The 14,825-nt window shown below is 38.8% G+C and overlaps 1 protein-coding gene across 6 annotated transcripts in view; it reads left to right on the forward strand.

Moving 5' to 3' along the window:
• st3gal3b (ST3 beta-galactoside alpha-2,3-sialyltransferase 3b) overlaps positions 1–13,029 on the forward strand; it is an 84,300-nt gene extending 71,271 nt beyond the window's left edge. For all 6 annotated transcript variants that reach the window (XM_010793648.1, XM_010793649.1, XM_010793645.1 and 3 more), the window contains one exon: positions 12,828–13,029. In XM_010793648.1, the coding sequence (XP_010791950.1) occupies positions 12,828–13,001 (174 nt within the window). In that variant the 3' untranslated portion in view covers positions 13,002–13,029. The remainder of the gene's footprint in view (positions 1–12,827) is intronic.
• The last annotated feature ends 1,796 nt before the right edge of the window (positions 13,030–14,825 follow it).

Consider the following 14,825-nt stretch of genomic DNA (forward strand, 5'->3'; position numbering starts at 1 on the left):
AGTTTGGATTAAATAGGCTACAGATGGTTATACGGATTATTAAATTACAATTGTGCTCTTCTCTAAATAGACTGTTCTCCATCAAAACCTTTTAACCAATGAATTAACGATGTGCCCTGGGATGTTATTGTAGACCTAAAAGAGTATTATCCTGTATCTTGTAACTTGTTCCTATATTTATTCAAGTTATATCTAAGACTTTATTATTTAAATACTTCATAATGAGACATACAGTAGCAATGTAGTGTGTACAGTAGCTCTTGAAAGTTACTCCATGATTTCAGAACACGATGACTTGCATCGTCTTCGGGACTATCCTCCATCGTAACCTTTTTGAAATGCACTACAGGGTAGTACCTAAAAGAATTACCCTAGATTTGCCAAACCGCATGAAAACGTTTATGAGACTTGCTCCCCAACGACTTATCATAACCTTTGCCATTGGAGGTCAGTGCCTCTCTTTAATACTTTGAGCTCTATTCCCATTTGTATCAATCTTGAGTTTTTTGCTCACCTTTTAACACCACCACACCACAGGGGGGGTTCTGGTACTCGTCGATATCTGGCTCAATCATAATTTTCTCCTATAGGTTTTTTCATGGGCTTTATACTGTTCTCCTCCTTATTTCCTTATTTGGAGTTTGTTTAATAAATCATTCATTTTAAATATGCTCATATACATTCAATTTCATGAGTAATCATAATGAATGAAATCACTCTTTCCTATGCGGTGCGCTATAGTGCATCTCCTCTGTAAAACTGGTTCTCTACCAACTGTACCTTCTGAACCTTGAGACTTCTCCCGCTGACTGATCTGTCAACCAGGGGCTAATTTTGTACGGATTGAAAAAGCACAATTATTGTGAAATACACCTCAGATGTGCTGTGAAAAGCTGGCCTCAGGTGTCTTGATAGCACAAACATAGCCCTAATTCATACTCATAAGAATCGAGTCACTGAACTGGAACACGTCGGCAAGTTTTGCTATAAGGTTTGGTTTATGATGATTTTGAATAATATAGTAAAATGACTCAATGCAGACAAATTGCGATGTACCGAAGCCTATTATGTGACCTTATATCATTATTAGTATTTCACCTTTCTAGTTGCTGGAGGAGACACTATTGTTTTAACTGTTTTAATAAGGTTGGGTACTTTAAAATATAAAGGTATAAATCGATATCATCGTATCATATATGTCATTTTAACTGACATGTATTATGGTTGAGTAAAAAATACAATATTAACCTATGACAATAAAAGTAGCATGTAATGGGTGTGCTCAAGTAAAGTAAAAGCTCCTCAAAATTGAGTAAATGTCTTTTGGTTCATTCCACCCCTGTATCTTCAAATGTATCGTCTATCAAAACTAAGACAAAGTCCATGTCTTAAACGTTCATGTGCTTTAGTAAAAAATCATATAAAGCATATACTGTACAATGTTACCTGCATAGCATAACATAAAGTCAATCAATTAAGAAATAGTCAGTATATCCTCACACACACATTATGAACACATACACACACATACACACACACCCTTAGTAGCAGCAGCAGCAGCAGCAGATAATCTAATCTTTGAAAATGAAAGAATTCATCATATAAAATGAGAAAACAGTCTCTCAGGAGCGTGGACGTTGCTGGATGTTGTGGCTCTCTATCTCTGTCTGTGTAAGTGGATTCTTCTCCTCCTCTCGGACCCATGCCTCCTGGGAGTGTGTGTGTGTGTGTGTGTGTGTGTGTGTGTGTGTGTGTGTGTGTGTGTGTGTGTGTGTGTGTGTGTTTGCGGGTTTTACCTTGCCTCTGTGCCGTAATAACCCGAAGCTTTCATACGTCAGCGTCTGTGATGCCCACACAAAGAAATACACTCTTTCACTCTCCACACACAAAGCCTGAGGGACTCATGGCCGCCCACACTGAGCAGAGTGGAGAGGGTTTAATAAAGTTTCCTTCGGTGTGTGCGTGGTTATATATACGTAAATGTGTCATTGGGCTACTCGCCTGGCACATATCATCTTTGGGGATTCCCCTTTCAAATTACAGTACTTTAATCTATTTTCAGGCCCTTAATCAAGTGTCCTTGTAGGGTATGTGCAGTCTGGGAGGATGCTGGGAAATTGATACACACACATTTATTAGGCTGGCTATAAGGGGAGATATTGGTGATTTATTCTAGAAACCACACTGCCTGGTTTGAACGGTTTAAGTGAGCCTCTCAGTTCTCACCAAGCAATGACGCTCAAGCTTTTGAAGATTGTCACTGCTTATCTCACTGTAATCGATCTTCTCTGTTGAGGGAAATCAATATGCAAGTGAGGCATTGATCCGTATATAATGTGTTCGGAATCAAAAAGTCAAAGCTTATTATTTTGTCTCGACTGTTGACATATAACTAGCAATTATTTGTTTCAAATTAATTTGATCTGTTATTTAAGTTGGAATGCAATTTTTTTTGAGCTGTGACCTTTTCAACTAGTTATTAATAATAAAAAATATTTTTTCAGTTCAACCGTTTTGAAGGCCGGTGTAAAAAAATAGTTAAACATTAGGGGAAATGCTCTTATTTACTCTCTTGGCGCAAGGGAGGGTTGTTAGACCCCACTCTCATGTAAATATTAAGCAACAGCCAGGAGACGGTTAGCTTAGCTTAGCATAAAGACTGGAAACAAGACAAGAGCTGGCTCTCTCCAACATTTTCTGTATAACTTTGGTTAATTCCTTAAAAAAACAAGTAAAAAATTTACCAAAATAGTTAGAAATGTACGCTTGTTTCTAAGATATAATTTCATGAATAATGAGATTCACATTTTTTTTAACACATTAATTAAATAAAAAAAGGCACTCTTTTTATAATTAACAGTAGTGCAGCTGCAGTGGTCCCATTAATTCTATACCAAGGCCATTTGGCTAAAAGTCAGTTATTCAAACTGCCTACAGAAAGAAAATGAGTTGTTGAAATCTCAAACATTTGATATTTTAATAGACTTTACAGCCTTGTCAAAAGAACAATAAGATAAGAGTATTCAAAATCCCTTTTCCTTTCTCTAAAGAGAATCAGACAAACCCACCCACAGGTGCCAACACTTGTTGCTTTGCATGACGGACCTGCAGTTAGTCACAACGTTGAATAGGTCTAGGTGCGACTTTTGCAAAAATGTGTTGCTTTCCTCTGATGTAGCTGAGCCCTGGGATGATCTCATTTAGATGCCAATTTATTCTGTCAATGATATTAGCCTCCAGCTCACAAGCAATAAGGAATGTAGTAATAACAAGAGGTGCTTAAAATAGTTAATAATGAGAAAGAGAGAGATAGAAGACAGGTGAAATTAGCTATAGCCTCTTTGTTTCCCCGTTTAGCTCACACTCTTGCTCCAGAGGGGTTCATAGTGACGCCGAGTTTCCTTCCTGGGCGAAATGAAAGACTGAGATGAGTTGATGGCTATATGTTAGTGACGTCTGCAACAACTGCTGTAATTTGATGATGATGCTTTACTGTCTTTATGCCGTCATGCCACTCCGTTCTGGTGGGGGCACGGACCGCTGCGATGTCATCATCCAGCTTTATCAGATAGTTTTTCTTCCACCATCACTGCCTCTCCACACAGGCGTCCAATCACAGTGCTGCTCCTGCTGCAGCCTGCCAAGCTCATTACACCAGGAGCTGAGGCTCATTTACTGTTGCTGCACTACTCCATGGTAATTATTCTTCTGCTCCTTGGGTCCTCTCTTTTCCCTGTCCTCTAATTAAGTCTTTGGATGTCCAATCTTACTTTATTTTTCCTTTTATTTTAATATTCCACATTTGTAGTAAGGTGAAAGTATTCTATACAGCTGTTGGTTTTTCAGTACATGTACGTCAACAGTGTGGTCTGTTGTACATTAGATGGCTGTGATGGACCTCAGGGGGGCCACACACATCTGTTCCTCCCACACACAAAAACACAGATGTGCTCGAAGAAAACAATGTTACTTGGAAGTTCATTTGTCATGTTGTTTAAATGCTTACATCCCACACATGTCAGCTCAGGTCAACTGCATGTTTTCAACTCAACTGTATATGTGTGAGTCCCACACATCTCCATCTTACAGAGTGTTAGGGGACCTGGAGCGCACAGTGCCATATTAGTGGTGAACTTGCCTCTGCGCTGTTTGAGGCGTGTCTAAGTGAATTTAAATGTATATGGTACGTCTGATAGATTATTCTTGAATTGTCTGGAATGATAAAAACACACCAAACCTTAAAAGATGTGCGGAGGGGGGCAGTTAATTTCTATTACAGGTTTTGTGTCTGACTGCTTGTGCTCTTATATTTATGATATGAGAAACTTTAACACTTCTCATTTAGAGGAGCCCCCCCCCCCCCCATTCCCTCTATCTTTTTCCCTCTCTGTAGAGAAGATAACTGGCTGCTCGCTGTAGCCATCAGTGCTAATGGTCCTCCATGCTGTGTGTTAACTGAGCCACTCATAAAATACAACCAAAAAATACAACATGTTATACAAATACACACATGCTCTCTACTGATAGACCTGTACCAAGTTTTTGAATAACAGATGTTTAATATGTCGGTGCAGCATGCAAGTCTACTTAGTGCCTTTATTTCTATTGGGAGTAATGCTGTGAAAGTGCTCATCTGGGGTGTGTAAGTGTGTGAGGAAGATGGTATGAGCGCATCAATTCAAACACACTACCAGAGTTTTGGGGTTTAATTTCAAATTCTTATTACATTTTAATGTTTGTCATCTGTTACACTGTGTGTGTTAACGTAGAGGAGTGTCATATTGATTCACAGCTGCCTCAACAGCAAGGATGGGTAATCCTGTTTATCAATGGTGGGCTTATAGTTTTCATTTCAGACTTAGACTGCACCTGATGAGTTTACACGATAACACCTTGGAATGGAGGATAAATCGACGGGTGAAATAAGCTGGTGCAGTGTTTGGCTGACTTTTGAACCACTCTGTATCTGCCTTTATGCAATAATCCTTAATATCCGCTGTGTTCCCTTAAGGTTTGCTTGTGAAGAATTGAAAAATGAGCTGCTGTGTTACCAGTGATTTTCATTTCGATTGGCAAGTGATAGTGTAAGACAGTGGAGTGATGTGTCCCGTTGAGTGTCAGTGTTGAGTTGTCTTATTGTTGCTGCGCATGGCCACAGGCGCTAACATTAAGCTGAGATAAGTTATAACTTCAGTAAGGCTGCTTTGTATACCTCAACATCTCATTTTCTCTGCAGCACAGTTTAAAGTGCTTTATAAATAAATCTGTATTGTATTGCATTGTATTGTATTGTACATAATGTGCACTGTTGCTGGTAGATAAGAACAAAATAAATGTTGAGCAATGTCATGTAATGAGTCATGTACTGTTAAGCAATGACATGTTGTACAATATAAATTATAATGAGTAATTTATTTCATTCCTTTACTTACCCAGCTCAGCTTCTCTACCTGATTAACAGTGGGGAGATTTTCCAACACAGAAACTACATTTCAGTGTAAAGATTTACATATCAGAAAGTCTCAAAGGAAGTTCAAATAAGATCCTGTGCCATGGATTAAAAGGTTTAAGGAAAGTAATAATGTGAAGCATCAAAGTTCTTTCTTTTTCTGTTAGATAGTTTTATGTTGAAAAAAAGACACACTGCAAAAACTGAAAATCAGTGATTGTTATGATAATCTCAATCTCAATCAATCAATCTCAATCTTTATTTATTTATATAGCACATTTAAAAAAAAACATCAGTTGACCAAAGTGCTGTAGAGGCAATAAATACAATATAGAATAACTTAGCTTTTTCCTCTCATACCTGCTCACTCATTATTATTATTATCAGTCATATCACCTTGCTATTCCCAAATGACATTAAATACTACCTCCACAGTCTAGTCTGCAATTCTAAAGCATTGACTGTAATGTAAATCATATCCTGGTTCCTTAGTGTATCAGTTTCAAAAGTGAGCCTGTAGGACGAAGAGATAAAATTATCCACACAACTTTTGACAACTTTAATGAAACTAGAAGGTTTAATAAAACGAAAGTCTGCCACATGAAGGATAGATTTCATATCGCTACAGTATAGCAAATGAGAGAAGTCACATAATCTTTCATTGTGTGCGATGGAAACAATATCATTTTATTTGAGACTGTATGAAGGTAATTGCTACACACACATCGACAGTTTATAATAGGTTAGGTGACACAGACAGTGTGTGGTGTGTACAACACCCGATGTCTATTAACAACCAGAATGCAAAGCTGGAGGGAACAAGAGTTGAACTTTGGAACAAAAGTTCAGCGATTTTTAGCTCCGTGTGTGTGTGTGTGTGTGTGTGTGTGTGTGTGTGTGTGTGTGTGTGTGTGTGTGTGTGTGTGTGTGTGTGTGTGTGTGTGTCTACCAAATATAGCATTGTCACTGTGAGCATGTAAGTATGGCAGCACCATTGACCAAACATTACTTGTGTTGTCCCATCAAAAGGCCCATCAATATTGTTTAGAACAGTAAACTTAAGTGTACATCTTAATTTGATTATTAAGAATAAGGGAAGATTGTGTGTGTGTGTGTGTGTGTGTGTGTGTGTGTGTGTGTGTGTGTGTGTGTGTGTGTGTGTGTGTGTGTGTGTGTGTGTGTGTGTGTGTTCACCCTGGATTTAACATTAACTGTACAACATGCTGAGTTAAATGTCTCAAGTCATCGTCCTTCAAAATCAAAGGAGTACATTTACAACATTGAAATGAAATCCATTATGAGTAAGAGAGCTTCTCGAAGTTTACTGACTATGTAGCAATTTATATTTTTGTGATCAAGCACTGCTACAGTTTTATTTTATTTTAATTTATTTTTTTATTTGTGCCCCTTTTGTTTGTTTGTTTGTTTGTTTGTTCACCATGTAAAGCGGCCTTGGGTCCCTTGAAAGGCGCTATACAAATTGCATATTTTATTATTATTACAGTGTAATTTCCTCACACACTGCTGTCATGTTTATGGGCTTTTGTAACATTACTAGGGCATTTGTTGCTGTCCCATTACTTATGATGTCATGATGCATCTTTGTGTTTCCTGTTTATTTGGAAAAGGCTCTCTCCCTCTGTGTCACGTCTGTTTCATTTCATGTCTTTATGTTTTCCCTGGTTTTTGTGATTGGATTCTATCCACCAGTGTTCCTCACCTGCTGGCCCTGTGTTTTCCTCTGCCCTCTCCAGCTGTGTCTTGTCAGTGTGTTGAGTCCTATGAGTATGTATGCCTTTCTCCCATAGAGTTGTCTGTCTGTTCACCCTCAGTGTTTCTGTTACCTGATGTGTGTGTGTGTTGCTGCCCTTGTTCCTCATGCCTTCTCCGGTTTGTTTCTTGTTAGTTTTTGCTTTGTTGTCTTTGTATTCTTTGACCTTGCCTAGCACCTCTGTTTTTGTGTGTCTCAGATTTTTTTTCTCCTTTATACCTGCCTGCTTTGTGTCTTTGAGTTTGGGTCTGACTTCCTGCTAAAATATGTGACTTGTGCTCACAAGCACATATTTGAGAAAACAGCCAAGCATCCAGCAACACAAATCAAAGCAAGCCAATAAAACTATTAGGGATTGTTTGCCAAAAGACTTCTGGGGGAATGGACTTCGGTGTCAATCTTTTTATCTAACTCTCAGAAAGAAGTCCTTGGTACAGCATTAACAGAAGTAAGTCGTTGGAACGAGAAGGATTTAGTTGACCTATACTAAAATAATCGACTCTATCGCACAGATATTATTTGTACACCTTAACTTTCCAGTAGATACAGAACTGAATCATGAGGGTATTGGCAATTAAAAACAGTTTGAGACATCTGTTAACGAGAGCATAACAGAGAGAGGTTATGGTGCCACAGGCAAAACTAATTAATTGATACAAGAATGAGTTGCTTATCTGTCATCATTATCCTCACTGCCAAGGAGCCATTCCACTCCACTAATTGAAACATTTGAACTGTGAAATCATCAGAGACCCAAACCACAGATGATGCTACTGTTGGGTATTGACTACTTTTTCCTCTGAGCTGGTGTTTCAATCGCCACCTCCCCACATCAGAGTCATTAAAACAGATTTGTTTGCCCTATATTTTCCTGAGAATCTTTTTGACTTATTTATAATTGTTCTCCAATGAGAAGTGAGAGAAAACTCAAGTCATTACTGCAGACAGACTGTCAGCTCTCTGGCAGCACCTGACGCCTTACTGGCTGCTAAACATTTGATATGACTTTTAACTGTCACAACACTTTAGAGGTTGGATACACTGATCTGAAGTGTGAAAGATGAACTTGCTTTCAATATGAGAGAACTGAGCTGGTTTTGAAATGTATTCTCAAAATGTAAATCACTGCAAATACCTTATTTACTGCTATTAAGTAGCTTCTGGTGTTTCTCGGTCATCAGCACTTTGAAATTATGCTGCAGATGTTTGTGTTGAGCCCTGCAAGCATAGATTGCCAAATGAAAATAGCAGGCACTGTAGATGTAGCGTTTCCATGGCGATGGTCTAATGGTTTGCTGAGAATATAACCGTATTAAAATAAAAGGGGACCTATTATCGTCATCTTCAGGTTTCATTATTTCATGCCTCAAGTGTGACATGTGTAGATGCTTTCGTATTCAAAAAGCTCTTTATTTTCCTCATACCTATTTACCTCGTTTTACCCTTTGTCTGAAACCAGAACCCAGACTGCTCTGATTGGTTAGCTGGCCGGCTCTGTTGTTCAGCTTAGCATATGTAATATAATATGAGCATTGTACAGCTTTTATTTTTGACCTTGGAAACACCAGTTTGACGCAAACGTATTAACCGAAGGTCACTTTAATCCCTTTTTCTACTAGCTAGGAAAGCTAGGCTAAGGCTAAACATTTCAAAAAAAGGACTACGGTTAAATCTGAATCCAAACTGGAGATACAATGCTTTTATAGGACAAAAGGGAAAACATAAACACGTTTACTGTATCATGCTGAATATAAGCTTTACATTCACATGCTTTCTACAAAGACGGGTTAACTATATATTCTTTGCTCATATTTGTATTATTAACTTACAATTTGAACCTCCTGGAGCAGCCTCATTGGCGTTTCATCATTAATAAGAAGCCTCTCTGCAGCGTCTCCCACCGGGCTCTGTCTGTCTGTCTGTCAGTGTGATGTTTTCCATGGCAGCACTTTAATGCCTGGCACACCTGGCAGGCTCTCTGCAGGGAGAAGCCTGGTGTCACTGTGACAGAAGCATTGCGCTCAATTATGACTCTCAGCAGGGGTTTTCCTCACTGCCAACCGGTACAGAATAAGCTGTCATTCCGAAGTATTTTTCTGAGACCTGCATGAGAAGAATAACAATAAGGGGGAAGTGACCAACCTGTCACCTCAGAATCTGCAAATGTCGGCTGTCCCAAAAGGCAGAGGTCATCTTTTTTTAATGATGTGAACCAGAAAAAAAACAATAAATCTTTTTGCTTCTTCTCACAGATGAATGTTCAAACTCAGGATCCTCTGCTGCTCAGGGAATTTATACAGCGAGTAGCGCTTGAGGTGAAATCTGAGAGAACAAATATATGACTCTCTTTTCTTTTATCTTAAAAAAAGCATGTTCAAAGATATCCTGTTGAACTAAATGTAACTAAACATCGGACAAACATTACTATGACATTTTCTAGAATTAATTAATGTTACCCAGTGGATGCCTCCTTCCCTTATGACTCTCCAGAATAAGCTGAATATGTGTATTTTCCAAATGCCAAACCATTCCTTTTAATCAGGGGAGTACATCGTGCCCTGTCTGTGACAACGGGGCTGCTAGGTCAACAATAAGAAATGTGTCCTTCGGTAGTGCAATTTCAAAGCTTTGTGTAAGACATGTATAATCCCTCACAGTGCTTTGCACCAGAAGACAATATTAATACCTGTCTGGCTCTGTGGCTTTATATTGGCACAGGGGATGTAACAGCTTACCTTGGTGGTACCTTGGTTTATATTTACTGTACGTCTGTAACTGTGCTTTTTGATGGCTCTATGTTGGACAAAGATGATCCTTGTTGTCATGTATAGGCGTGTGTGAGATTGGAGTTTTTCTTCAAAAATACAGAACGTTTATCAAAGTCTCAGGGTCATTTATTTTAAAAACACATGATTGCTTTTGGTTTCAGTCTGGTTTGGATCCTTTGGAGTCTTCTACTTGTACTTTTTTGTTCTCATGATGAAGTGACCTTTCGTTCTTAATATCTCCATTCATCCTAATTTACCGTACAGGCTTTCCAAGATACATCCCTTCCCTCAGAGGCTCTAATTGCCAGGGCTGGTCTGCGATGGAAGTAAAGGATTGGGTCATTACTATACAGGGCCCAATGTCACAGTCTGCATTTGCGTACTCAACTATAACAGGGTGAGTCATGAGCCATATTGTTCCTGTTCTGAAATAATGAGCCATTATTATTCAGATCTCCTATCAGGCACTACTGTATATGCTTCTATATGGCATATTTCATTTCATTTTCATTTCAATCTTTATTTCGAACAGATTAAAAAAATAATTAAAAAAATCATATGTGTCCGAAAGGGAGTAGGAGGAAGCAAATGCTTATTAATTGCCACCCCTTACTTGATCAATGATTGTCCTTTAAATCATTATGCAAGTTACTCCTACTTACATTTACATTTATACATACATATACAATAATTTCTCATCTTCAATCACCTCTCTTCATTCTCATAGTTTTCCAAAAAAGTGTTTCTGTACATCCTTTTAAACTGAATTATGCTTGTGCTTTGTTTTAACTCCTGCTTCAAACCATTCCATAAAATCACCCCACAGATTGTTATACTCATACTTCTCAGAGTTGTTCTGACCTTGAGTTGTTTAAAATGCAGATTTCCTCTCAAATTATACCCACCCTCTCTGTCTATGAACAATGTTTTTAATTTCCTAGGAAGTAGATTATGTCTGGCTCTGTACATGATTTGTGCCGTTTTAAATGTAACCAGATCAGTGAACTTCAATATGTGTGAAAATAATACATTAGTGTGTTCAAGATATCCAACATTATTGATAACTCTTATAGCCCTTTTTTGTAATGTGCATAATGGCTGTAGGTTGGTTTTGTGTTTCCCCAAATCTCCACACAGTAAATCAGATATGGCAATATGAGTGTATTATACAGAGTATACAATGAGTTGTGGTCCAGAATGTGTCTGGCTTTTCTCAATATTGCGATAGTCTTAGCCAGTTTTGCTTTTACATGAGTGATATGAGGTTCCCAGCTGATTTTCAGGTATAAAACCAAGGAACTTCATTTCATATACTCTTTCTATGTTTATGTAATCTAGTATTAATTGCACCTGTGGATTTTTTTTATGTTTTCCAAATAATATAATCTTTGTTTTGGTCACGATCTGTCTGTGTTGTGTTTTGTCTTTGGAAAACATAAAAAAAATCCACAGGTGCAATTAATACTAGATTACATANTGTGGATCCCCCGTCATACTCCAGCTCTGCCTCTAACATAGAGGGCGGAGTTGTCGGGTTCAGGAGTTCCTCAAAGTGCTCCTTCCAACGCCCTAACACTCCATCAGTTGAGGTCAACAACGTCCCATCCTTACTGTACACAGCTTGGATGGTTCCCTGCTTCTCCCTCCTGAGGTGTCGGACAGTTTTCCAGAACAACAGCAGAAATTATTAAAGTAAAACATTGGTTTGACACAAACAAATTATCATTAAATATAAGCAAAACAAAGATTATGTTATTTGGAAAACATAAAGAAAATCCACGGGTGGAATTAATACTAGACAACATAAACATAGAAAGAGTATATGTAAATAAGTTCCTTGGTGTGATTTTAAACCACAAAATCAGCTGGAAACCTCATATCAGTCATTTAAAAGCAAAACTGGCTAAGACTATCGCAATATTGNGCCATATTTAACAACGCATATTTTATTGGGACATGGTTTTTGAGGTTTGGGATTTCCCAACCACACACCACAACAGCAGATACTTAATGTAGGCCACGCAACATAAACCTACACTCTACTGAAGTTTATGAATAAAATGATTGGTCGTGCTTTTTACAGTACTAGGGCTTCCACAGATTTCATTGTTTTATGAATTTTTAGTCAAAGCACTTAAGATATGCATTGCTATCGGGATGTTAAGAGCATTCCATGGAATATAACAAAGTGTATCTCGAGCCGGTTTCTCAAACTTACCTACCCTACCTTTAAGTCATTTTTCTCTCTGGTGACTGATTTCAAAACCGATGAAAACTATAAGTAATTTCATTTATTTTAATTAATGAAATACTTTTGTATCTGCTGTTACTTGAAAGATACTACACTACATTTGCAAAACATTTTTTTAAATAATCGTTTTTCCCAAAAACGAGACAAATAATCGTAAAAACAACAGTTTGCTTAAATAATAAGCTCCTAGATATTAATCAGTCTGCGACCCTTTCCCCCACAACTAATGAAACCTTTAAAAGGTAGACTGTAGAGCACTCCGGGGCAGCTGCACCCCTCACCCACTGCTTGATTCCCCTCCTACCTCAGTAATTACCAATGTCCTGCGAGCCCCTCACCCTGACTTCATCCATTAAAGGCCCAAAAGCCATTTCCCTAATCAGTGCTGGTGGGGGTCTGGCTCCTGGTTGGCTTCTGTGTTTTATGTCAGTGTTACAGAGAATAATCTCACTTTGATGTTGGGTTGGTAAATTGCAGTTGACCGTCCACCATAGACGTGCCATTTATGTATTTATGTTGAAAACCACTAATTCACTATGTACTCTTTTTTTCCCCATGTTCCTGTCCATTTCCTTACCCATAATTCAGAGGGGGACAGAGGGTTTCTGGAAGTCGGTGGCTCACTATGTGCCTCGGGAGCCCACAGAGATGAGAATCCTTAACCCCTACTTCATCCAGGAGGCTGCCTTCCAGTTCATTGGCCTGCCCTTAAACAACGGCCTCATGGGCAAAGGGGTAAGACACATGCAGGCATCCTTGTAACAATATCATTTAGAAAAATCAACAAATGACAGTGATAGTGTTCAAACTTAACTATTGAACTGAGAAAAGTGGATTCTGGTCTGCTGTTTCTTGGTGCATATGCAGGGTGTCCGTGGGGTCTTAAAAAGTATTAAAAGTTGATAAATCAATTTAGCGAAAATTAAGGCTATTAAAAAGTATTAAAAAGTATTAAACGGCATTTTCCAAGGTATTAAGAAGGTCCACAGCAACGACAACATGAAACACCCTTTAATTTACTGAAACGACATGTCGGGAAACCCCCCAAGGCGGCCCCATGCATAGCGCGCCGTAAAATGCTGCTTATTATTTTAAGTTAATATATCGTAACCATGAACAAAAATGTATACTGGGTGTTAGACTTAGTTTTATCGCGTGATTGCGCATAACGTCTTAGACTTCAGTTTAAATTATGGAAAATGTCTTAAAAAATTTCGGAAAAGGGTATGTAAAAGTTCTGAGTAGCGCGTTGAAACTTATGATGGCCCAATGTAACGATGTGTGAAAATGTAGGTAAATTATATAATCCTATCATTCTATCGGTTTGATGTTGTCTCACGTGCTGTCTGATTGCTTGGAGGAGAGGTGTACTTGAAGTGGTAAGAACTTCCAGTCCAAACTTACGTCATACGGACGAAAACAACCAGGACGAAACTGAACCCAAAAACTCCGGGGGAGACAAAAAGTACAAAACAATTTGAGAGTCTGAACTGGTTCATAAACTGGGGTGTGTGCTTTTGTGTTGTTTCGTGTGTTTTCCTGATTTGTTTGTAATTTTGAAACTTTGATACTTTTATACAATTTGAAGAACCCACTCGAAGTTCGCCCCCATTTTAGTATTTTCCTCGAGGAGAGTTTTATGGGTTCCCAATTTAACCTACCCCGACAGCCCCCGATTCGGACAATGTGATCCTGGCTAGAGACTGCAGTTAGTGAGAGCGTGAAAAAGGTTATGACAAATTGTTTCCTATATATACAATACTAAAATAAAGGCAAGAAATTATATCTGATTTATAAGATCCCAGCTATACACACTGAAATGAAATTTTATCTTCTAGACGACACGGCTATATAAACCGAATCTGGGGCGGTGTGCTCTGCGTATGCCCATTTCGTATGCGTTCGCGTTTCGAAGGCAAGTTGTGGTAAAGCTCAAGGTAATTGCACAGCAAGTGTTGATCTGCTGCGCACCTTTACGACCCTTCTCCGACATTCACCGACGACGAGAAGGCTATATATGTGTTACTCCCATATTATAACAAAGCGAAGGGAGTGAAAAGAGGAGAACACATAGACAACCACAAGAAGACGACATTAGAGAGGGACCATCAAGTAGTACGAGATACTAACTATAATTTGGGGATGGGCGGAGAAGTTCCTTGCTCCCCTGCGCACGCCGTACTCAAAGGCATTTTTTTTTACAAAAGGCGGCCAGTTGTACAGCAGATTTCAAATTTAGAAGGCGATGTTTTAAACTTTTCACGGCAAGGTCGTCCAGAAAAAACAATAAATAACTCGAATGAGTGTTGTTTAACTATTGCTGAGGACAAGAGACATATGTGTGTATGATAGTTATGTTATGCGAAATTGTGTATTTGGCACACAAAAGAAGAGGGGAGAAGACGTCGTCGCGTCGTCGCTGGCGGCCCTCTCCCCCGCCGAAAGTAGCAGTTAGTCTTTTTACTAGTATGACTCCCGGAATGTGTGCCTCGGCAACTGGTGGTCTGCGCGAACGCGATACTGACAGATGGGTGGAACGTGGGCAATGGCATCAGCGTATCAAGTGTGTGGTGTCTCGCCCCGTTC

Source organism: Notothenia coriiceps, unplaced genomic scaffold (genome assembly GCF_000735185.1).
Source record: "Notothenia coriiceps isolate Sejong01 unplaced genomic scaffold, NC01 NC01_scaffold00037244, whole genome shotgun sequence".
In the NCBI taxonomy this organism is placed as follows: domain Eukaryota; kingdom Metazoa; phylum Chordata; class Actinopteri; order Perciformes; family Nototheniidae; genus Notothenia; species Notothenia coriiceps.